Here is a 21,376-nt window from a genome sequence, read left to right as displayed (position 1 = left end):
ATTCTACACTTTTATTATTCTTTGTCTCATATGTATGTATTAAAATTTTCAATCGACTTTCATGTTACCAGGATGTTAATGTAATAGTATATCAGGTCTATTATATATTGGTAACCATACGTGATTGACTTGAGATACCGATACAATGAAATTCTCAATGTACGTAAATGCATGTAAGTATGTGAAATTTGACTATATAAATACAAGGTTAGACTAAGAACTAAAGGAAAGACATTTAACATTATAAATTTATAAGTTTTCATTTACTTGACACAATGATTAATTTGAAAATCAAACGATTACAAAAGGGTTTACTTGAACACAACACGATTATAAATGAGTCAGTCAACTACAAAACCTATTAACACAAACTGTCAACCATAATTTAGATATAAACTTTGAATACATGCAATCTTTCTTAAATCACAATGTCAACCTTTGTCATGTTTTTATACCATGTGTCGTGTTAGTAAGACGCGTGTTACTACTTATTAAATAAACATGTTTAAGTACATGTGATCCAATATCTTAATGAATATGATGTTGAGTTTTTACTCATATATCCTGGGTTTGAAACATTCCTCATTATTGTAATAGTTTTAAACCGTACCCCTCCCCTTAATAATAATAAAATTAAAATTAAAATTAAAATAAACATGTTTAAATCAGTAATTAAACAACATTGCAAGCAATGTTAAAATAGAGAGGGAATTAATGGGAGAATGACTCCTGTAATTTGCAAGCAGCAGATCCAGACTTTACAACCGACAACTCAAAGGTGGTCCCTCCTCCTCCTCCTCCTCCCCACGTTTTAGGGACGAAAGTGATAAATTGCTAAAAACTGTGCCTTTTGCTACTCTAACTCCCAAGTTATTGTTTTATTCTCCTTTTTTTTTTCTTTTTTTCTTTTTTTCTTTTTTTTCTGTTTGTTTTTATGTCAACCAACCATTTCATGCCAAAATATTGGGTTATATTCTTTGTTCTAGTAACTTAAGATGTCGATGTATATTATGATATTTACAATGATGACTGCATCCTCATCACAATGATTGGGTAAGCAACAACCCATCCATCCTTTTTAACCCTAAAGCAACAAGACTTTTGACCTATAAAAAAAAAAAAATCAAGAAATTGAAAGATGAAAAATGGTTGCTTAGTCATGCATGGTAAGAATGTGAGGATGGAAATTTAAGTAGAGTTATTTGATAAAGACAACTCATGAGGTAAGGTGAAATTAAAATACAAGAATCTGATCATTTTGTAACAGTTGTTGTAGAGATGATGTGATCCATTCTCGAACACAAAACATGTGACATGGCAGAACTTGGTATTACAAATTCACTTCAATTATATCACAAGTTGGACTTATTGTGACTCAAGTAGACTTATGTAGTGGATTCTCACTTTTAATAGTGTGATCAAAAGATACAAATACTTGTATTTATATTCGATTCCTAATAATCTCTCTAATTAGAGTAGTTGGTTGCTCCTAATTCTTGACAAGCTGTAAACAAAATGTTTACTATATTTGCCAAAAACAAGTCTAAATTAAAGGAACAAGGCATGATTTCACCCTATTTAAGAACATTATTTTGGACTTAAACCCTAAATTAAGCCCTTAAATTATCAAGAAAAAAATATTAATAAAATCTCCCAACAATGCTGAGAAACTCCCCCACACACCTTGTCCCCCATCACAGGAGGAGAAAGAAAAGGCTGTAAAATGCAGAGAGAAGAGAAGAAATCCAAATTGAAAAGAAACTCCATGGACCCCACCACCCCCACCGTGGCCCCACACATCACGAATAAGAACAGCCTGTGAGATGGAGCTGTGAACGCTATATTTCACCACCCCACACACACCACCTTCAAAATAACACACAAACAAAACCCCCCACAAACCACAGTTCCTCCTCATCCTCCTCTGCTTTTCTCCATTTTCTCAGAGCTCGAATTCTCAGAAAAATGCCCTCAAATCATTCACTTCCAGTTTCTCAGGAACAATTAACAGAGCAGCCCGGGCTGCGCAGGCGGCTGTCGTCTCTGTCCCTGAAGCTCCAGCCCATCTCTTCTCCTGCAACCTCATGGGCACTAAGCCGGTCGAAATCGGTTTCAGCCATGGGAGAGTACGCCGGAGGATCCATTAGAAAATGGTGGGTCCAGAGCTGGACATGGATCATGTCCAGAAAACCCATTTTTGCCCAGGATCTGGAGATGAACGAGGAAGAAACCAAAGTGCTTGGATCCGACAACAGAGGAAGCTGGAGGCATGTGTTCTACAAAGTCCGGTCGGAGCTCAAGAAACTCGTGGGCTCTGATGTCGGAAGCCTGCCACAAACTTACAGGTACAATTTTGACGATGGGAGGACCAAAACCAAGAAAGTTTACGGCTGAGATTTCATGGGTAAGTGTTGGTTTTTGAAATTAATCAAGAAAGTTGGGTCCTTTGTGGAATTAATAAGAGATTCGACGGTCCAAAAATTCGATAGCAGATCATCAAAAAGTACGACTTGCTAATGTTAATCTTTGTTGTTGTTCCAAACACGAAGATCATTTGTACCAATGTAATTAGACTATGTTGTTGTTTTTTGATGTTCTTATCTTTGTGTCATGTGGGATTGTTGTTATAGAGGGGTCGGGTTGAAAAATTAATGTGGTCTGAGGGTTCTCTGCAATTTGTGGAAAGTTGAAGGAGTGGTTGGCAAAGGCAGACGTGGTTTGATCCAACAATGGAGATTGCAGAGGTTGCTGCTTATCATCATAAAATTAGAGACCATTTTATTGATTAGTAAATGATAAATATCATGTTATTATTTTAATTTTTTTTATTTACGAATAAATTATTTTTGCAGATTCTCTCCTATTATTTGTAAGTGTTAATTTATGTGCTAGTTAATTTATAGTAAATGAATTATTTATAAATTAGCTGTTCTTTCTTCTTCTTCCTCCTTGAGATCTTGCTTAATTCAATCATTATCTCTTAATCTTGTGTATTAAGAAAGTTAGGATCTTATGTGATGAAAAGTCAATTCCAATATTGGTAGATCTAAGACGTGGGATGCGTGCCTTTGGACTCAAGTTTGCTCTTTTTTTTTTTTTCTTTTTAAAAAAAAAAAATTGTAGAGAATCTCTACAGTCCAGTCCTTCATAGGATACAATATCTTAAAATAAATTCGAAACCACTCATATTACAAATGTTTCTGCATTTGTAGTGATCGAAATTTAAAACGTCTTAAGTTTACATTTCGTTTCTGTTCCTTTTATCAATGGACCACCTTTTTAAGATTCTTTTTTGTTTCTTTGGTAATTGGTCAGAATAAATTCTAAAAACAAAGCAATATGGTCAGGATGGGCACTGCCAATGGACGATTGGGTTATGAAACAAACGTACGCGTTTTACAAAAGAACCAAATGTCGTTATATGCTAATATAATTGTTGCTAGCAGAACGTACTGACAAATTATAAAGCATTCTTAAAATGTTGAACCGACGCGGTGCATTATTTGGTATGAATGCAAGCGAGCGTGATGGAAACCAAGTTTTCCAGACAAAGATTACCCCATGAAGACTCACCTCCTGTCCTGGAATTCGTATCTGATTTTGCATGGTGGGGTTCGCATGTTTTGTAAGAATAAAATTCCTTTGGATTTTTGAGAAAAATAACAATAATTGAAGACAAGCCAGTTCCCACAACCGAGTAGGAAAGTGTCGGTGTATGTTCTGTTGCACATTCTTTTTTTATATAACACATAAAAAAAGTAAGAAACAACTGATTAGTTATTAGTGTAAATAAAACTTATTAATTATTTAATTTTGGAATTTTGAGTTTGTGACCAAATCCTGGATCACCGACTAAATAGTGGACAATTATTGGAGGGTCAATTGGTAATGGCTGAGCTGCCAAATGCTAATTAATCATCAATTTTCAACCCTTTTACTACCAACTTTACAGTTAAGTTAATATTAGAAGCAAACCACAATTTCACCCACCCCTTTCGACACCTCTCTCTCTCTCTCTCTCTCTCTCTCTCTCTCTCTCTCTCTCTCTCTCTCTCTCCCCGTTCAACTGCAATTTCATGCTCCTCTCTCTCGAGTTCCTTCAAATATATCCATGGCCGGCCTTAAAGCATCTACAAATTGACAAGAGAACCGGTGGGAGAAGTTGGGAAGGAGGACGCCAAGCTGCCCAAGTGAAAGGGTGGTCATGGTGTTAACCCTAAAAATTACCAAGCATATGTAGCGCGCAGGCTGAGTAACTAAGAGCTAATTACGTTCTTTTTGTAGTTGGTGCGGAAGTGTCAACTTGTCGCCGAGTTGAAATAGGCAAGTAATATGTATATAGTGATGATGTCGAATCACGCTATTGACTTTTGGATCGAGGGACTACAACTAAAGAAGGAACATTCCCAGCCTAGGGTTCTTAGAACCTAAAGATAAGGTTGCTAGTCTCAATATGAAGTTCAAAATCCTTTGCACCCGGTTTGTTGGCTTCAACTATATTCATGAAAATATAAGTGCGTCAAACTGAATTAGATTGTAGGACAAAGGTACCCAAAATAAATGAGTGACTTTAAGATGAAAGTCGTTTAGCCTAATGAATGCCGAATCTTGAAATACCTCGGAGTAACCAATCATAGAACAACTCACTTCGCTGGGAAGTTGATAAGGTGACCTCTTTTGGCGAGAAAAATTAGAAATTCTTCGCTAGCTGAGACTTGGATAGATAACAAACGAAGATAAGATAGTGTTGTTTAACCAAACTAAAGGTCTCTTAAGCTAGGCAGGTTCTACAGTTCCATTGTTGTTTAACCAAACTAAAGGTGTCGCTGATTGTTGAGTATAGTGATATTTAACCAAACTGAATATATGTTAACAGGAAGAGGTTAGTGAGCAGTTAGTGTTTTCTCAGGGTGCAAGAGGGTTTTAATCATAAGGATCCCTTCAAAGTCCCTCGATCATAAGGACTAGATTTGGGCTGCCCCTGAACACCATATGCTTATGGAACTAACGTTGAATCGAGAATCAAAATTTCTCACTTCAGATTACCCATTCCCAGGCCTAACTTATATTTTGGGCCCAAATGCATGGTTTGTGGTTGTTAGGTTTATTTTCACTATTTGCTTCCTTTTTTTTTTTTTTTTTTTTTTTTTTGGTGGGTGCACCGGATTTGGACGAGGCTAAAATAAAAACTCTTATTTATAGGGTAAGCTTAGATGTGTAGTGGAGTTTAAGTAGAAAAATTCCAATTAATATTAGAAAAATTCAACTAATCTTAATTAAAATTAACTTAATTGCCAGGATAATTTTGACTTGGACCTTATATAATATATACCATAAATACTAATAAACCATGGTAATGGAGTCACAAGATAAGTAAGGGTATGCTTGTAACAAATTTTAGAATGAATAATTTTTTACAATAAAACGCTTCTTATTACACCATAAAATTGCTAATGAGTTTTAAAAACACTTGTTATGTAGAAAGCAAAGCACTTCCAACTGTAACTCTCATAAAAATTTTACTAAAAGTTTCTACTTAATTATTGTAAAGACACATCTAGTAGAAGCATCTTTCTCTTATTGGAATGACCGAATGAGGTGAGCACTTCTATTCGAAGGTGCGAATAATGGAAAAGAAGAACTTGAGGAAAACAAAATTACTAAATCAGCGGAGACAAAAAGATGGTTGATAGGCAAACAGCTCGTTTAATTTTGTAGTGCGTACGTACGGTGGCATTTGATGTGTCTCACGAGGAGATGGGTTTTTCCACGTTAGGCATGTACACCATCGAGATCAGATCTTATGCACCTAAATGGGTGCCGCTTCTCATTGTCTTGAATTATTGTTTGACACATGTTAAGTTTATGATAATAAAATTAAGAAAAGTTAAGTTTAAATTTATAAATACGTGTTAGTCAATGATTAATGCTACAGAGAGGTCACATTTATTTTAAGTGCAAAAGATTTGATCTATCACCACCTAAACAAAACAAACAATGCATGCACTTGAGTATGCACTACATAATACAAGTAGCAAATTAAAATAAAAATTATTAGCACTCTATAGATTTAGTTAGTACGCTTTTTATAAAAATATTTTTACTTTTAAATAGAAAAAATTTGAAGAACATAATTAGATTTTTAGAATGTTAATAAAAATTTCCTACGTTAATAATAAACCAAAAATAATTTTTGCGCTTTTTTTTAATCATTTAGAAAGGAAATTGTTATAAGTTATAACACTTTAAAAATCTCATTGGACACTCCTTATAAGTGCATTTTTTTTAAATATATAATTTTTAGAGTGCCAATAATAAATTTCTTTTAAGAAAATTATGTTAAATCATATGACACACCCCGACCGGAATCAAGGCATGATGGCCGTCACGTGAAGGTAACATAACCACAAGTGCAAGTGATGAAAGAAAATTATGAATAAATAAAAACTAAAACTAGAATTTAATTAACAAATAAAGTGAGTGCACAGTAGTGGTTACAACCCATGAACCTATAACTACAAATATTCAGAGCATAGATAACATAAGGGTAAAGCAGTCGAACGAGAGAAGTACTTATTACACAACTAGAGATAAGTTCTTATGTTAAGATGGAGATATGTCAAAATTACCAGTTATTCATCGTACGCCACATAGATAAATCAACTAACTAGAACTTGAAGGGTCGAAAAACAGAAGGGTAAGTGGGTACAAAAATAAAGGTTTATAAAATCCATTTACTTTTCAATCATACTAACCCCTCGCTATAAAACAAGTATAGTTTTCAGAAAATCATACTACGTATAAGTATGAAATCAAATGCATGCCAACAATAAATTCAGAAAGATGCCACAGTAGGATATCTCAACAGCAATATGAATATAATCATGTGCTCAACAAGTTATACTAGCACGCAAGTCGGAGTCACCTAATGTGACTTGTACGACTGCACCTATTGCTCATCCATCTAGGCTAACACACAAGTCGAAGTCACCTAACATGACCTGTAAGACAAGACTAGGTGTAATAATATACGCTTTGGTGCTACAATCACGTGAAGACTAGCGCTATGCACGTCACCTACAAGTCGAAGTCGCCTAATGCGACATGTACAACAGGACTAGCACCTACTTGGATCTAAGGTGAGCGTGGGGTGTGAGGCGAACATCATGTGAAGGACTAACCCTGGCCCGAGGCGAGCATTAACACCTGTGCAGCAATGATGAGCGAACTATATGAATATGAGCATGCCATAACTCAAACATTCTAAACAACATAACAAACTCACATGTATTTACCTGCGCGTCCCATAGAATTACATAGCATTATACAATAGCATAATATTTACCAGCAAGTAAAATGCATATGAATATGCCATGATCAAATATATAAATCTCAACCACATAACAGCATTTTTAAAAATTATATAACTCATGACATAATATGCATAAAACAATTTAAAAGCATTTGTGGAAACTTTTAAGTTTATATACACACACACACACACGAAAACAAAATGCCCACTCACTGGTATGTCGTAGGATTGTAGCCCACTAGTCTCGCTTGTCCACTTACGTCCTCAGGGTTTGTTTCCCCTATATGCGAAACAACTACTTATAATTAATTAATATGACATATATGGAAAAACTAGGAAAAACATCCCATAACTTGCTCAAACGGAAGCTTGAATATATGAAAATGTTCTACTCGAAGTCATGGACATGCACGTAAAAACCACTCGCCGGCCGGAGGCCGAAAGCGACCTCACGAGCTGTCCAACCCATGGCCATACACGCGACCATGTGCAGGCACGCGTCTAATAACGACAATTAGGAATATTCCGCTAAACTGACGGAATATTCCATTAAAATTTAACAGCATTACTTGACGCCGTTAGAATATTTCGTCAACTTTGACAGAATATTCCTTGTCTTCTCCGATGAGCCTCGCCGTCTAGTTTCGCTAGAAATAAGAAAAACTCCCTGTTTTCTAAAAAATTTTCAAAACTTCATATTGTCTTCATTTCTCAACCATTTTTTACGCACTTTATATGGAAATGAAGGGAATGAAGAGGATAACAAGTTTGTACCTTCAAAAAGTCTAAAAAGTGGACGGAAACTGTCTGAAATTAGCTCAAAGCTCTTGAACCTTATTTCAACTCCTTGAAACTGTGTGTTCTCGCCTTAACTTCACTCCAAACTTAGTCTAGGGTCTCCCTGGAGTTATGTGGAAGTTTCCCCGACCTTCAAAACATTGGAACGCGGTTGAGATCACGTCGATGTAGAACCCACCAAGTCGGAGCTTCCGAGTTGCTCCGCGTTGACCACTCAAAACTAAACTAACTCGTGATTTGAGGGTTGGTTGAGTTCGTGGTGACGAGAGGAGTGTGATGGTGTGGTTTTTAGAGTCAATCTACAAGGTTTTGACATTGGTCTTCCTTGTTGCAAAGAAAGAGAGCTTCAGTGAGGGAGGGAGAGAGAGAGAGACTTTTCTGATTGGATGACAGGAAATAGGAGTGGGTTTCTGATTGGGGGAGAGGTGTGAGGGACATATTTGATTGGTGGGTGAAAAGGAAAGGCACGGGTCCAATTTAAAAAGAACAAAGGATAGGCTTTTACAAGTTTCCTATAGTAAAAGAAAACCAGAAAATCTAATCGAAACGGTGTTTCTATCACTGATAAATTAACACACGCTCGTGTACAATTTTACCCATCAATTACGTGCTTTAACGTAACGTAACTTTTTTGTTACGAATACAATTCAGGTCCAACTCGCGCTCATGCGATTGTATCAACGAATACTAATTAATTGCGATAGCGAGAAAAATAATTTAAGAGCAAATAAACATGTCCACGTCACTTGCCAACAAGGGCAAAAATGCCAATTCATATACTCGGGGAGAAAATACATAGAAAATTAGGGATGGGTCATCACATCATATCTCTTTCTTTTTTATGGAATTAAATCACTTCTCTAGTAAACTAAACCAATCGTTGACATGGTTGTTGATGAAACTTGTTGTACGAGGCCGTATTTCCAGCATACCGAAAATTATAACCCTAAATGGGAGAAACACATTAAACCACTACGACATCGTTTTTCTGAAGGCCAGTGGAAGTAATTATCCATGGGCTCACTTCCTGCCAAGCGATTCGAAAGAATATTCCGTCATGTTGTTGATGCAACCAAGAACAAGGCCACAACGGCACCTGTGTCCTTTCCCACCTCATGCCCGCTGCTGAGGAATAAAAGCAGAGAAACGGACGGCCACCACAACCCACCCCATAAATCCGAAAGAAACAACTCACATGGCACTGACTCTAAACAGCATAATCCCCCACACCACAGCTTTACGCCTTAGCACTTCTCTGCCCTCTTCCAGAAAGCCCTCGAGCCCTCAATTCCAACTGCCTCACAACCGCCGCCAGAGAGGTCAGATTGTCCAGAGCGCTGCCTCTTCCTCCGCCAACACCACTGTGTCAGATGTTAAGCTGCAGCTCCAGGAGGAGGACCCCAGCAATGGCTTCAATCCCATTTCCACTTTTGCTTCTGGTGAGTGTATTTTAAGCGCTTTTGCCAAAAATCTGCTTATTTACTTGGTTTTTGTGGGTTTTATTAAAATCGTATGGTTGCTGTTGTAGCGTCAAAAAGTTTACATCTTTGCATTGATATTTGGAGCAACAGACGGTATTTGGATTTGGGGTTGTATAGAAATTGAGTAATTGAAATTTACTAGATATCCAATGGAAAATTTCCAGTTATTAGATATCCAGTTTGATATTTGGCGGGTAAATTTCCATTCTTTGGATTAGGGTACACAACAGTTGATAAGAGGATAAGTCAGAAATGGAGTAATGAAATGTATTAACTTTTATGACTAATTTCCAAAGAAATGGCAATCTGCCAATCTAAAAGGGTCAGTTATTTAATATCCGGTTTCATTTATAGTAGAAAAGGCAATGGATAAGAGAGATGATGGTTAAATTTGTATTTGTTATGTTAACTATTTGAAGTCTAGAATCTATAAGTTAATATATTTAACGTGCTGCTATAATTCAATTTCTCTTTTATGTGTTCGAGCGTGGTCCGAATTTGCCAGTAATGTGTCCGGTGAATGGGATGGCTATGGAGCAGACTTCACAAGGGAAGGGTGCCCAATAGAACTTCCCGAGAATGTTGTACCTGCAGCTTACAGGGAATGGGAGGTTAAGGTTTTCGATTGGCAAACTCAATGCCCCACTCTTGCTAACCCAGATGAGCACATTCTTTTATACAAGAATATAGAGCTACTTCCTACTGTTGGATGTGAAGCTGATGCCGCCACTCGATATAGAATCATTGAGAAGAATATTGGTGGTCAGAGTAACGAAGTTTCTGCCTTTGCATATCAGTCTAGTGGATGTTATGTGTCTGTCTTGCCAATTCAGGATAAGGGTACGTATAAGTTACTGGAGTTAGAGTATTGCTTGATCAATCCTCAAGATAAAGAGTCTCGGGTGAGAATAATTCAGGTCATCCGCATAGAGAATAAGAAGATGCTGCTGGAGAATATTAGAGTTTACTGTGAGAATTGGTATGGGCCATTCAGAGATGGGGATCAGTTAGGTGGATGTGCCATCCGTGATTCTGCCTTTGCTTCTACGGCTGCATTGGAAGCTTCAGAAGTTATTGGAACTTGGCGAGGTCCCAGTGCTGTCGCCAGTTTCAGTGGTACTCAAATTGTGAGTTATGGTCCTCCTCTTTTTGGTTTGGTGTGTATATTTTGTATGATATGCTTAACCGAAGCTCAAGTCCTTGAATATCATTAAGTCTGCTTCATATGTTCAAATAATTCTTTTGTTTGGTTAAAAGTTAGGCAATTTGGTCGCTCCAGAGGTTCACTTCATTCTTTGTTTTTGTCACCGTGGGAATCACAAAACATCTACATATTCTCTCATTCAATCTTGATTGATCTTTTTGTGTCACTTTTTAATATCTTTCTTCGATATCTTCTGAAGTTATGGCCTCCTATCCATCCATTCGGTAAATAATTATTTATTTGTTGGATTTCTTGTAATTCCATGGTCTAATTAGTATATAATGTGAACTTGATAAACAGAATGTTCTTCAAGAACTTTTAGACAACAGCGAGCAGAGCTCCGTAAGAGATGAAAGTGGTCTCGTATTGCTTCCCAAGCAGCTGTGGTGTTCAGTGAAAGAAACTAAAGATGGTGATACATACAGCGAGGTAGGATGGCTGTTAGACCATGGACGTGCCATCACATCAAAATGCACCTTCTCAAGCACAGCAACGCCAAAGGCAAGTTAGCATGTATAGACTAGTTTACTATTGGTTTTGAATTTTTAGTGTAGCATGTCAGCAAGCATCCAATGACGAGGACAAACCAGCTAAGGATTCAGTCCCGACATATAAATTGATCATCGTATATAGGTTTTGAAAGATGGTTTCGTCTATTCATCTTTGGTTACTTACTGCTCCCATATTCATAGCGCCTCTGGTGAAAATTGAAATTCATCCGTGTCAATCAAATTATTTTACTCCAAATAAGTTTCAGTCTGCATAATCCCTTTTGTTTTTAGTCTAGTCAGTCAAATCAATTTGCAATTCAGATCACTCAGTGTCTCATGGACATTAATAAAGCAGTGTATACGCTTAATTTGACATCATTTTTCATCTCCTTTTTACAGGAAATCTCGGTAGCAAATGAAACTGCGGTTTGAAGGGTACATAGACATTTCGGATTAACTCCGACGCGCAATACGCAAGCTGACGCAAACACAAATCTTGGACTCATATGAAATGCATCTCAAGTTTTTCTCTTCCGTTTTTTTTTTTGGGTGATATATTTGATTAAATGTATAGCAATAAGCCATCCACATGAAGCGGCCAATAATGTATGTATAAAAATTGTGTCATTTTCTTCAAATTCATAGTATTATTATACCACATGCCCTGGAATCTGTCCACTTGTCTTTATAAATCTTGAAAACTTCACCAAAATGAGACCCATTGCACGTGGTGCCATTGACTAAAACAAGCGTCCCACTCCGCCTGTTAATTTTCTCTAATGATCATTATCTAGATACCAAATCCATTGACCAAAAGAAAATTAGCAACTTTAAAAAACTGATAAGTCACACTCGAGATCGATCAATCAGAGGAACAATATCCTTGCTCCAAATTTCTTCATCTTTCTTTTCAATGTTGCAATCTGGTAGCCTGTAGTGACTTACCTTCTTCGCTATAATTATATGAGAGCAAGAAATTAATATTTAAAGGAAAACACCCACACACAAAAGCACAAAAGGTTAGTCTTGAAACAATACTTGCCATCCTCAAAATAGTGTGTGGTGATACAGCAATACAAAAGGCATCACTAGACAAAAACAAGAACAACAGAAATCTCCCACAACAGAAATCTCCTATTCAAATCTCTTCTATTTAGAGTTGCGGAATTAAGATTTGCTTCTCAAACTTCCACCACCAAAGCTGCTGTACAACCTGCCAATACGATCGCACGATTAATCACAGATGCTAGCATTAAGGGTACTGGAGGGAGGCATAGCATCTGTTTCGAATAATATTCCGTGTAAAAATGGAGTTATCTGGATATATTGAAACGCGGAGAAGGATACCTTTACATGACGCTGGCATGCTTTAGTTGGAAGCTAATGAGCTCCCGGTGCATCTCTCATGCTTACATTTAGACTATTCCTCATAGTCCGTCTTCCAACCGGCATGTTTCCTTTCACATTGCCCTTTTGCATCATGGCGACAAACTCACCATAGTCAATCCTTCCATCCTACATGCACGGCAGAATTGAATTTTTGAGTAAAACTAATAACAAGCCTAAATCTACAAAGACGATGGTACAATATATGATTCTCCACCAAACTATTTCCGGTGAGATATTCAGATGCAAATCAAACCCTCTTTATCTAATGCATGGCCATAAGAGTCATAAATATATTTGGCTGCTCATGAAATTTTATTGACTTACATTATCCTGATCAACTTCTTTTATAATATCATCAAGAAGGACGTCAGTCATGTTATGTTCTGTACAAGCTTGCTGGAGCTCATCAACTGTAATATAACCACTTCCATCCTTATCAAAGTATTGGAAGGCTGCAATCAGATGTTCTTCACGTTCTAGTTTGTTAAGATGAACTGTAGCAGCTATAAATTCACCATAATCAATTGTTCCACTGTTGTCCACATCAGCCTGGGAAAGAACGAAAAATGCTTAGCTTTGTGAAACATAAACAAAGTTGAAGATAAATAACCACAATATTGAGAATTAGACGAGTAAACAAGCCAACTACAAATGATTCTGTTTGGAAACAAGCATCTTACCGCATCCATAAGATCACGTATCTCTGTATCCTTCATGGTAGAGCCGTATCTCCGCAAACCAGCTTTAAGTTCGTCAAATGTGATTGCACCACTATTATCAGTATCCATTGCCTGGAACATCTCTCTGAGCCCAGCAATCTCCTCCTCAGATAGGCTTTCAGCTATTACCTGGTAAAATGTAAAGCCAAAAAAACCTTCAGAACAAGTTCTAGCATTCTAGTAAAGTGTCATGCCAAAAGTCAACATCAAGTATAAATTCTCTTTATAAGAAATACTAAGATTGACAGAAAATTCTAAACAAAGTGTTCCAGTCTCCCATGCACTTACCCGTAAAGCCATCTTCTTTAACTTGTTCATAGCAGAAAACGTTTTGAGACGAGAAAGTACGGCTGGATCTAGGGCTCTGTCAGGAGCAACCCCATTTTCGCAAATCCAAGGGTGGCCTAAAAATGGAAATCCATCACTTACAACCTTGAGTAGCAAAAGTATGCAATATGTAACAGACAATCATGATTAATTCCACTTCAACAGAATCCTTCTGGTTGTCCATTTCCTAAAATTTGAAAACCCTCACATTAAAAAGGAAAGCTAAGCAATTGGTGTGAGTTGAAATGGAAGCAAAATTTCCCACGTCATATGCTTCAAATTGATAATTCAAAGCAGACTTTGAAAGTTTATTCCTTTTTGGCATGAAAATTAGCCGTTTCTCTTTAAAAAAAAAAAAAAAAAAGAAATGGTGGTTTGGAGTTTAGAAAACTAAACTTAAAAGGCCCGGAGCTTAGAAAACCGTGGTTTGGAGTCTAAGCCGCTAAAAAAGTTTCCGCATGACCTCTCATAACATGTTTGTGCATGTGGTAATGATGACATGATCCATCCATAGAAAAGAAATGGAGTACAACCATTAACTAAAAACTACCTAATTTTTTGTTGCATTAATTCATGCGCATTATTTCACTAAAATAACTTAAAATGCTAAGAAAAGGTTAAACATACATAGCACTTCATGAGCAGTCAAACGGTCTGAAGGCCTAGAACATAGCATCTTCCGGATTAGGTCTTTTGCACTGTCAGATATTAAGGGCCATGGCTCTGATTCGAAGTCAATATATCCCTTCAAGACCGCATCAAAGATCCCCTGCTGGGTTTCTGTGTAACAAACACAAAACAGGTAAACTTTTCAATAAAAGAAAACATGGAGTAATCTCTGCTTCTTGAAAATATGAAGCCACCATTTTACCAGCCCAAAATGGTGGCACGCCACTGAGCAGAATATACAGTATAACTCCAGCAGTCCACACATCTGCTTCAGGTCCATAATGCTTGAGGAGTACCTCCGGAGCAACATAATATGGGCTTCCGACCACATCAGTGAAAATTTGACCTGGAAGGGACTTAATAGAGTTAAACAGGCTTGCAATTAAAGATAACTTTGGTTTCTAAATGACAAGAAGAACACTGCATGCATTCCAGTTCTTCAATAATTATCTAGAGGCAGTGCCAATAAATGCGGAACAGGAATTATTCAAATTTATTACTATATACGCGCAACGCAAGTCTAGCTACTCAAATCCACGTGAACACGATATAAGATATTCCATACTACTATTTGATCAATATTAAGTGAAGTAAACTCACATCATAGCTATTATTAACAAACAAAATGATATTATTTTTGTTTGTTTACCTGGTTTGAAGAAAACTGAGAGTCCAAAATCAATGGCCTTGAGAGAGAAATCATCATCCTTGTTGACCAACAAGAAGTTTTCAGGTTTTAGATCCCTATGCATGACACCAAGTGAATGGCAGGCTTCAACAACCCCAACAATAATCCTTGTTAGCTCAGCTGCCTTTCTCTCACTGTAATGTCCTCTCTGGATGATGCGGTCAAACAACTCACCCCCAGAACAAAGCTCCATTACAATATGAACATACAGTGAATCCTCGTAAGCACCCTTGATTGTCACAATATTCTTGTGACCAGCCAAATGGTGCATTATCTGAATCTCCCTCCTAACATCGTCCACATCCTCCTTTGAGATCAACTTCCTTTTGGAGATAGACTTGCATGCATACTGGCCGCCAGTAGCAATCTCAGTGCATAAATACGTAGTCCCAAATTGTCCCTGTCCTAATTTATGACCCAACGTGTAGAGATCACGAATGTTGGCGGTCTTGTGACCCAAAACATAATAACTTTGGTTATCAGCACTTCTCCTCATGGTGTTATCTTTCCTGGGACTAATGAGGGGTGGATGACTATTGTCGGTTTTGGTGTTGGGGCTGTCTTTGGATTCTTGGTGACCGTGGTGCTGCGATTTCAAGCTGGACTGGGAGTGGTCAGAATTCGAATGGTCAGACGCGGTGTGGCACTTGGAACTGGAAGCAGATTGCACTTCGGGCTGGTTGTAGCCCTGAAAATATTTCCCCCTGAAAGATCCACGGCATGTGTTGCCCATGAAACAATTACAAATCCCCTCAGGACTTTTTCACAGACTTTCCCTCACCGAATTGATTTCTCATCAATTCACACTGCCACCATACAAGAAGTGCATAAAACATTCAGCCAAAGCTAAAACAATGAACAATCATGGCTGAACCAAAAAACAAAATCCAAGAAAATCACATCTTCATAATACAGATCAGAAACATAGGCCCCACAGGTTCATATGAATCTATAATCACAAACCAAGAAAGCCAGCAAAAGTACAGAAACTGAAATTTTCATGCACCCAAAATTTAAAAAAAAAAAAAACCTTTTCATTTTCTTCACTTTTTCTATCATACAAATCAATAACACAAGATTATGCAAATCAATCAACAAGATATTACAAACTAACCACACAGATCAAATCTTTAAGCACAAACAAAACAACCCATTAACCAGAAAAGAAAAAAAACCAAGATTCAGAAACAAAAAGTCTGATTAAAGCAAGCAGATACATTTTTAGAGAGAGAAAGAGAAAGTTGGGAACTTTACCAGTTGAAAAGACGAAAGGAATGGAGGGTTGAATGAATCAAAGCACAAGGGGAGGAGAAGAGGAAGAAAATGAAGTAAACAACTCTCCAAAACGATAAAATACGGTGATTAGGAAGATTGGGATTTGATGATCTAAAAAAATCAATCAAAAAGCCAAAAGCTTTTGGGAATAATAATCTTTTCAGCTAATGATTTTGATAAAATAAATATGTGGTTTTCCAAAATTGTATATATTTTCGGTTATTTTAGGATGGTGCTGCTGGGAAACATCGGATCGGAGGTCAGTACTGACCAGCTATTTAAGTTTCTAACCTCCCCTCTCATTCTTCGCTCTCTATCTTCTCTTTTTTTATTTTTGTAATTAATTAATTAAATAAAAAAATAAACAGCTTTTTAAGAAAAATTTTGCTACAAGCACTAAATAATCTGAATTGAGTTAGACTATTACATTCTAATTCGAGAGACATTTTGGCATTTAAGATGTTGACTTTTATATATAAATTAGCTCTTATTAATTCAGATTATTTAATGCTCATAATGTTTATTGAGATCTCTTTAATAGTTTCTTTTTATTTGCTAATGGTAAGCAGATTAAATTTTAAATCATATTTGCAAATCAAATTATATGTTACAAATACTATGTTTAGATGAAGAAATTTAAAATCACTAAGGAATTTTAAAATGAAAAAAAATTGAATTGACGGGATTTTATTTTCTAGAATTTGTGAATTTTCTTATTTGATTAGTCTAAAAGAACAATGGAATTGAATACAAAATTTGTTATTTTTAATCTCTCAATCATATAAATTGGGAAATGACACATATTTACATAGAATTTAAATTTAGGAATTAGAGGTCCAAAATTTCAAGTTTTTTTCACACGAAAATTCTAAATTCATATGTTTATGAATTTAAACAAAGAAATTGGTGCATATCAATTTACAAATTTTGACTTTTATCCAAATTCAAAGCTTATTTCCCTCATCAAATATAGTGCAATAGAAAGTAAACTTGTTAATCAACACTTAAATAATAATTTAATTATTAACAATCATATTATTTAATTTAAAATTTTTAATCTTCTTAGTATTATCCTTTTGATTTCAAAAATCTATTTATTCATTTATTTTTGTCTGAATAGTAAGTAAGCGGTTTCCAGGAACAGGGAGAGGGAGGGTTAAAAAAGGAAAAGTAGCCATGTTGACTTGCCGGTGGAACCACGGTGGAAATGGTGAGTTCTCAGGTGATGCGTGGGGATTGGTTCCGAGAAAGCGAGTGTGATTGGTGAGTGCGGAACACGCGGTAGGTGTGAGGAGAGGTTTTTGTGTTGGTCAAAATGTCCGAGCTGGGTTTTTTTTGGGTAAATACACTTGAATGAGGATCCACTCCGGATTTTATTTTAAAATTCTGAGAATTTTTCAATTACGTATGTTTATGAACTCTCTGTCTACTAAAATTAGAAAATTATTATTGATGTTTCAAAATTTTCATTATTTAAAGAAAAAATAGAATTATAACCCAAAAAAATGCTAACAAGACTCTGTCAAAGCGGAACTCTTCCTGAACTCTCTGTCTACTCATATATTAATACTAATTTTCGTGCCAAAATTTTTAAACTGTGCTAAACCACAAACTCACTTCATGATTTATGGAAAACTCGCTCAGGCACAAGCCCTTGCAATTGTTGAAGAGGCTGCCTCCAACCCAATTGTCTCCCATTTTGTGAACCGGTAGAGGAGTCTTTTGGGGTGAAGAGCAACTCAACCCAATTGCCCTTGCAATCGGGTGATGAGTAGAGATGATATAATCTAATGGTCATATGATTTTAGATTTGGGTGTTTTTCGGTAGACATAATATTGAGAGAAGACTTAAAAGATAGACGGTTGAAATTGTTAAAATACATTACACAGTAAATCCACAAAAATATGTTTCTAAAATTAAGTAAGAAAGTGATGTCACAGATCCATAGACACACACATTGAAAATAGGATGAAGTTCTATATATGAAAGGGTGGTTAGCTAAATATGATAAGAAACAATAAAAATTTAAATGGATTATTTTTTTGGTGTGATGGGGACCAAAGTCCCTTTCACTATAAATGAAGAGCATTCTTTTCTCTTTTCAAACATGTGAAATTATTTTGTTAAAGTTAGATTAAAAAGCTTCTATATTTGATAGATAAAAAAATATAGAAAATATTGCCATACAAACGAAACTGGTGAAACCATTCATCAGTGGTCAATTTTCTAACCCTAAAAAGGCAAACATGCATATAACCAAGTCAATTTTATAAATGGAATAATTTTATTATTTTCTACTAATTTTTATTTATTTTCTGTTGGCTCGCTCGTAAGCGAGGAAATCTAAAACCAGTGAGTAAGGCCCACAATAATCCAGCCAAATGGTTAAATAGCCCAAAGCTCGTCATTTAGTATTCCAATATAATAGTATTCCTCTCCACTTGTAAATGATAGGATTTAGGTTTGATTTTTGCTGAATGCGAAGTTGAACCACATTATTATAGCAAGCTCAAGCTCATTGTAAAGTTTAACCTACTTCTCAACTTCCTTCATTTAGATAATATCGTTTGTTTAATAATAATAATAATAATAATAATAATATAATAAAATAAAAAAGAGAAGGAAAAAAGTAGTGCAAAGCTGAAATACTTGACCTAAAATTCCAGAAGTTTGCAGTCAACTCACTACATCCTAAAACTAAAAAGATTTTTTATTTATGAAAATCGATATATATATATTTCACAGGAGCCAGGAATAGGCTAAGAAGTACATGGAGTGGAGTTGTCCTTCTCAATTAAATCACTATTCAAAGAGGGAGTTTCTTCATCCCATGTACTATCTCCGGAGGGCAAAACGAGCTAGCCTATGGGCTACGGAATTGACTTGGCGACGAATGTGGGACGAAAAAGATGAAAAGGGCAAATGGGGACACTGAGTCGATTAAAGCTTAGCAGCCATATAACCCTATGACTTGACTTAATAGATGCATAGGTCCAATGACATAAAATCTTAAGTTCTTCTGAGACGTAAGGACTTTATGGCTTGAATATACTGTTGTCATTTATGTGTCAATAATATATCACAATATAGGAAATTTTTTTTTATACATAAGCGTTATATATTCATGCGAATTGTTACAATTATAATATCTGTACTGTATAAGTTGTTCTTAGTGTGAGGAGAGGTTTTTGTGTTGGTCAAAAAGTTCGAGCTGGTTTTTCTGGGTTGATACACTTGAATGAGGATCCTTTCCGAACATTTTTTAAGGATTTTGATAATCTTTCAATCACGTTTGTTTATCGTGTATCATACAGTTAGAAATGTCAAAACTAGAAAATTATTATTGACATTTCAAAAATTTCATTATTTAAAGAAAAAATAGAATTATAACCCCAAAAAAATGATAACAAGACTCTATTAAAGCGGAACTCTTCCTAAACTCGTTGTCACCTTATATTTTAATACTAATTTTTGTGCCAAAATTTTTACACTGTGCTAAACCACAAACTCTCTTCATGATTTATGGAAAACTCACTCAGGCACAAGCCCTTGCAATTGTTGAAGGGGCTGCCTCCAACCCAATTGCCTCCCATTTTGTGAACCGGTGGAGGAGTTTTTTGGGGTGAAGAGCAACTCAACCCAATTGCCCTTGCAATCAGGTGATGAGTAGAGATGATCTAATTTAACAGTCATATGATTTCAGATTTTGGTGTTTTTCGTTAGACATAATCTTGATGGAAGACTTAAAAGATAGACAGTTTGAATCGTTAAAATACATTATAGAGTAAATCCACAAAAATGTGTGTCTAAAATTAAGTAAAAAATGGTGTCACATATTCATATATATATATATATATATATATATTTATATATATTTATGGGTTAAACTCTGTTTACTACCCTCATGTTTCGTGGTTTTCAACATTTGGTACATCAAGTTTTTTTCGTCCTAAAGTGTTAATTTTGGGACAGTCTCATACATTCGTTAGTCAAACTGTTAAGTCTCCCGTTAAATGATGACGTAACGCCCATGTGGACAATGATTGGACGCCACGTGTCATTAAGGGGTCCACGTGGATTTTTTTTCCCATTCTTTTCTTCTTCTTCTTCTTCTTCCTCCTTTCTTCCTCCCCCAACCCTCCCTTCCTTCTTCCCTGCAACCCGCACCCTCCCCAACGCTTTTTTTTTTTTCCTCTTTTCTTCTTCATCCTTTCTTCCTCCCCTAACCCTCCCTTCCTTCTTCCCTGCAACCCACACCCTCCCCCAACTTTTTTTTCCTCTCTCTCTTCTTCTTCTTCTTTTCTTCCTCCCCCAACCCTCCATTTCTTCTTCCCTGCAACCCGCACATTCCCCCAACTTTTTTTTTCCTCTCTCTCTTCTTCTTCCTCCTTTCTTCCTCCGCCAACCCTCCCTTCCTTCTTCCCTGCAACCTGCACCCTCCCCCAACTTTTTTTTTTCCTCCCTCTTCTTCTTCTTCTTCTTCCTTTCTTCCTTCCCCAACCTTCCCTTCCTTCTTCCTTGCAACTTGTACTCTCCCCCAACCTTCCTTCACCACCAGTCTCCCCCAACCTTCCCCCACCTTCCTTCTTCCCTTTGTAATTTCTTCCCCATCCCTTTCTCTCTCTAAAATCACTACAAGCCTAACCCATATGGATATTTCTCTTCCTACCACAATTTCTTCCCTATTCCCCTCTTTAAAATCCCTTTCTGCAACCTGCAACCTGCAATCTTCCATCTCCGCTGCGACGATGACAATGACCAGCCAGGGTTTTTCGGGTTCGAATCCACTATGTACCGATTGGAGAAGGTTTTTCCAGTTTATGCATTGGGGATTTCGAAGAGTGGGGGATGGGGAAGAAATTACAAAGGGAAGAAGGAAGGTGGGGGAAGGTTGGGGATACTGGTGGTGAAGGAAGGCTGGGGGGAGGGTGCGGGTTGCAGGGAAGAAGGAATGGAGGGTTGGGGGAGGAAGAAAGGAAGAAAAAGAAGAGAGTGGCAAAAAAAAAATTCCACGTGGACCCC

At 36.6% G+C, this 21,376-nt stretch overlaps 3 protein-coding genes across 3 annotated transcripts; 2 read left to right on the top strand and 1 right to left on the bottom strand.

Annotated features, from left to right (window-relative positions):
• The first annotated feature begins 1,835 nt into the window (after nt 1–1,835).
• LOC137728705 (uncharacterized) lies at nt 1,836–2,932 on the top strand. Its single transcript, XM_068467448.1, has 2 exons — nt 1,836–2,404; nt 2,631–2,932. Exon 1 carries the CDS (start codon nt 1,966–1,968, stop codon nt 2,392–2,394), a length of 429 nt encoding a protein of 142 aa, XP_068323549.1. The 5' UTR covers nt 1,836–1,965; the 3' UTR covers nt 2,395–2,404; nt 2,631–2,932.
• A 6,213-nt stretch (nt 2,933–9,145) lies between these two features.
• LOC137727563 (uncharacterized) lies at nt 9,146–11,946 on the top strand. The gene is made up of 4 exons (XM_068466405.1): nt 9,146–9,549; nt 10,078–10,718; nt 11,096–11,296; nt 11,686–11,946. The coding sequence occupies exons 1-4, from the start codon at nt 9,306–9,308 to the stop codon at nt 11,716–11,718; spliced, it is 1,119 nt and encodes a 372-aa protein (XP_068322506.1). The 5' UTR covers nt 9,146–9,305; the 3' UTR covers nt 11,719–11,946.
• Nucleotides 11,947–12,306: 360 nt separating this feature from the next.
• LOC137727561 (calcium-dependent protein kinase 26) lies at nt 12,307–16,690 on the bottom strand. Its single transcript, XM_068466404.1, has 9 exons — nt 16,333–16,690; nt 15,040–15,884; nt 14,593–14,736; nt 14,349–14,501; nt 13,683–13,798; nt 13,356–13,523; nt 13,000–13,224; nt 12,634–12,801; nt 12,307–12,499 (listed from the first exon to the last, which is right to left on the bottom strand). Exons 2-8 carry the CDS (start codon nt 15,809–15,811, stop codon nt 12,667–12,669), a joined length of 1,713 nt encoding a protein of 570 aa, XP_068322505.1. The 5' UTR covers nt 15,812–15,884; nt 16,333–16,690; the 3' UTR covers nt 12,307–12,499; nt 12,634–12,666.
• Between the last annotated feature and the right edge of the window lie 4,686 nt (nt 16,691–21,376).

This window comes from Pyrus communis, chromosome 3 (assembly GCF_963583255.1).
Source record: "Pyrus communis chromosome 3, drPyrComm1.1, whole genome shotgun sequence".
NCBI lineage: Eukaryota > Viridiplantae > Streptophyta > Magnoliopsida > Rosales > Rosaceae > Pyrus > Pyrus communis.
This window is presented reverse-complemented; position numbering and strand designations above follow the sequence as displayed.

Bases quoted from the DNA above. Each gene is read 5' to 3' on its own strand.
- LOC137727563 (XM_068466405.1), top strand. From the start codon at position 9,306: ATGGCACTGACTCTAAACAGCATAATCCCCCACACCACAGCTTTACGC. The intron at 10,719-11,095 runs GTGAGTTATGGT...CTTGATAAACAG, and splicing joins GTTTCAGTGGTACTCAAATT to AATGTTCTTCAAGAACTTTT. The intron at 11,297-11,685 runs GCAAGTTAGCAT...TCCTTTTTACAG, and splicing joins CAAGCACAGCAACGCCAAAG to GAAATCTCGGTAGCAAATGA.
- LOC137727561 (XM_068466404.1), bottom strand. From the start codon at position 15,811: ATGGGCAACACATGCCGTGGATCTTTCAGGGGGAAATATTTTCAGGGC. The intron at 14,737-15,039 runs GTAAACAAACAA...AGTCCCTTCCAG, and splicing joins CTCAGTTTTCTTCAAACCAG to GTCAAATTTTCACTGATGTG. The intron at 13,799-14,348 runs GTATGTTTAACC...TTCCATTTTTAG, and splicing joins GACTGCTCATGAAGTGCTAT to GCCACCCTTGGATTTGCGAA.
- LOC137728705 (XM_068467448.1), top strand. From the start codon at position 1,966: ATGCCCTCAAATCATTCACTTCCAGTTTCTCAGGAACAATTAACAGAG.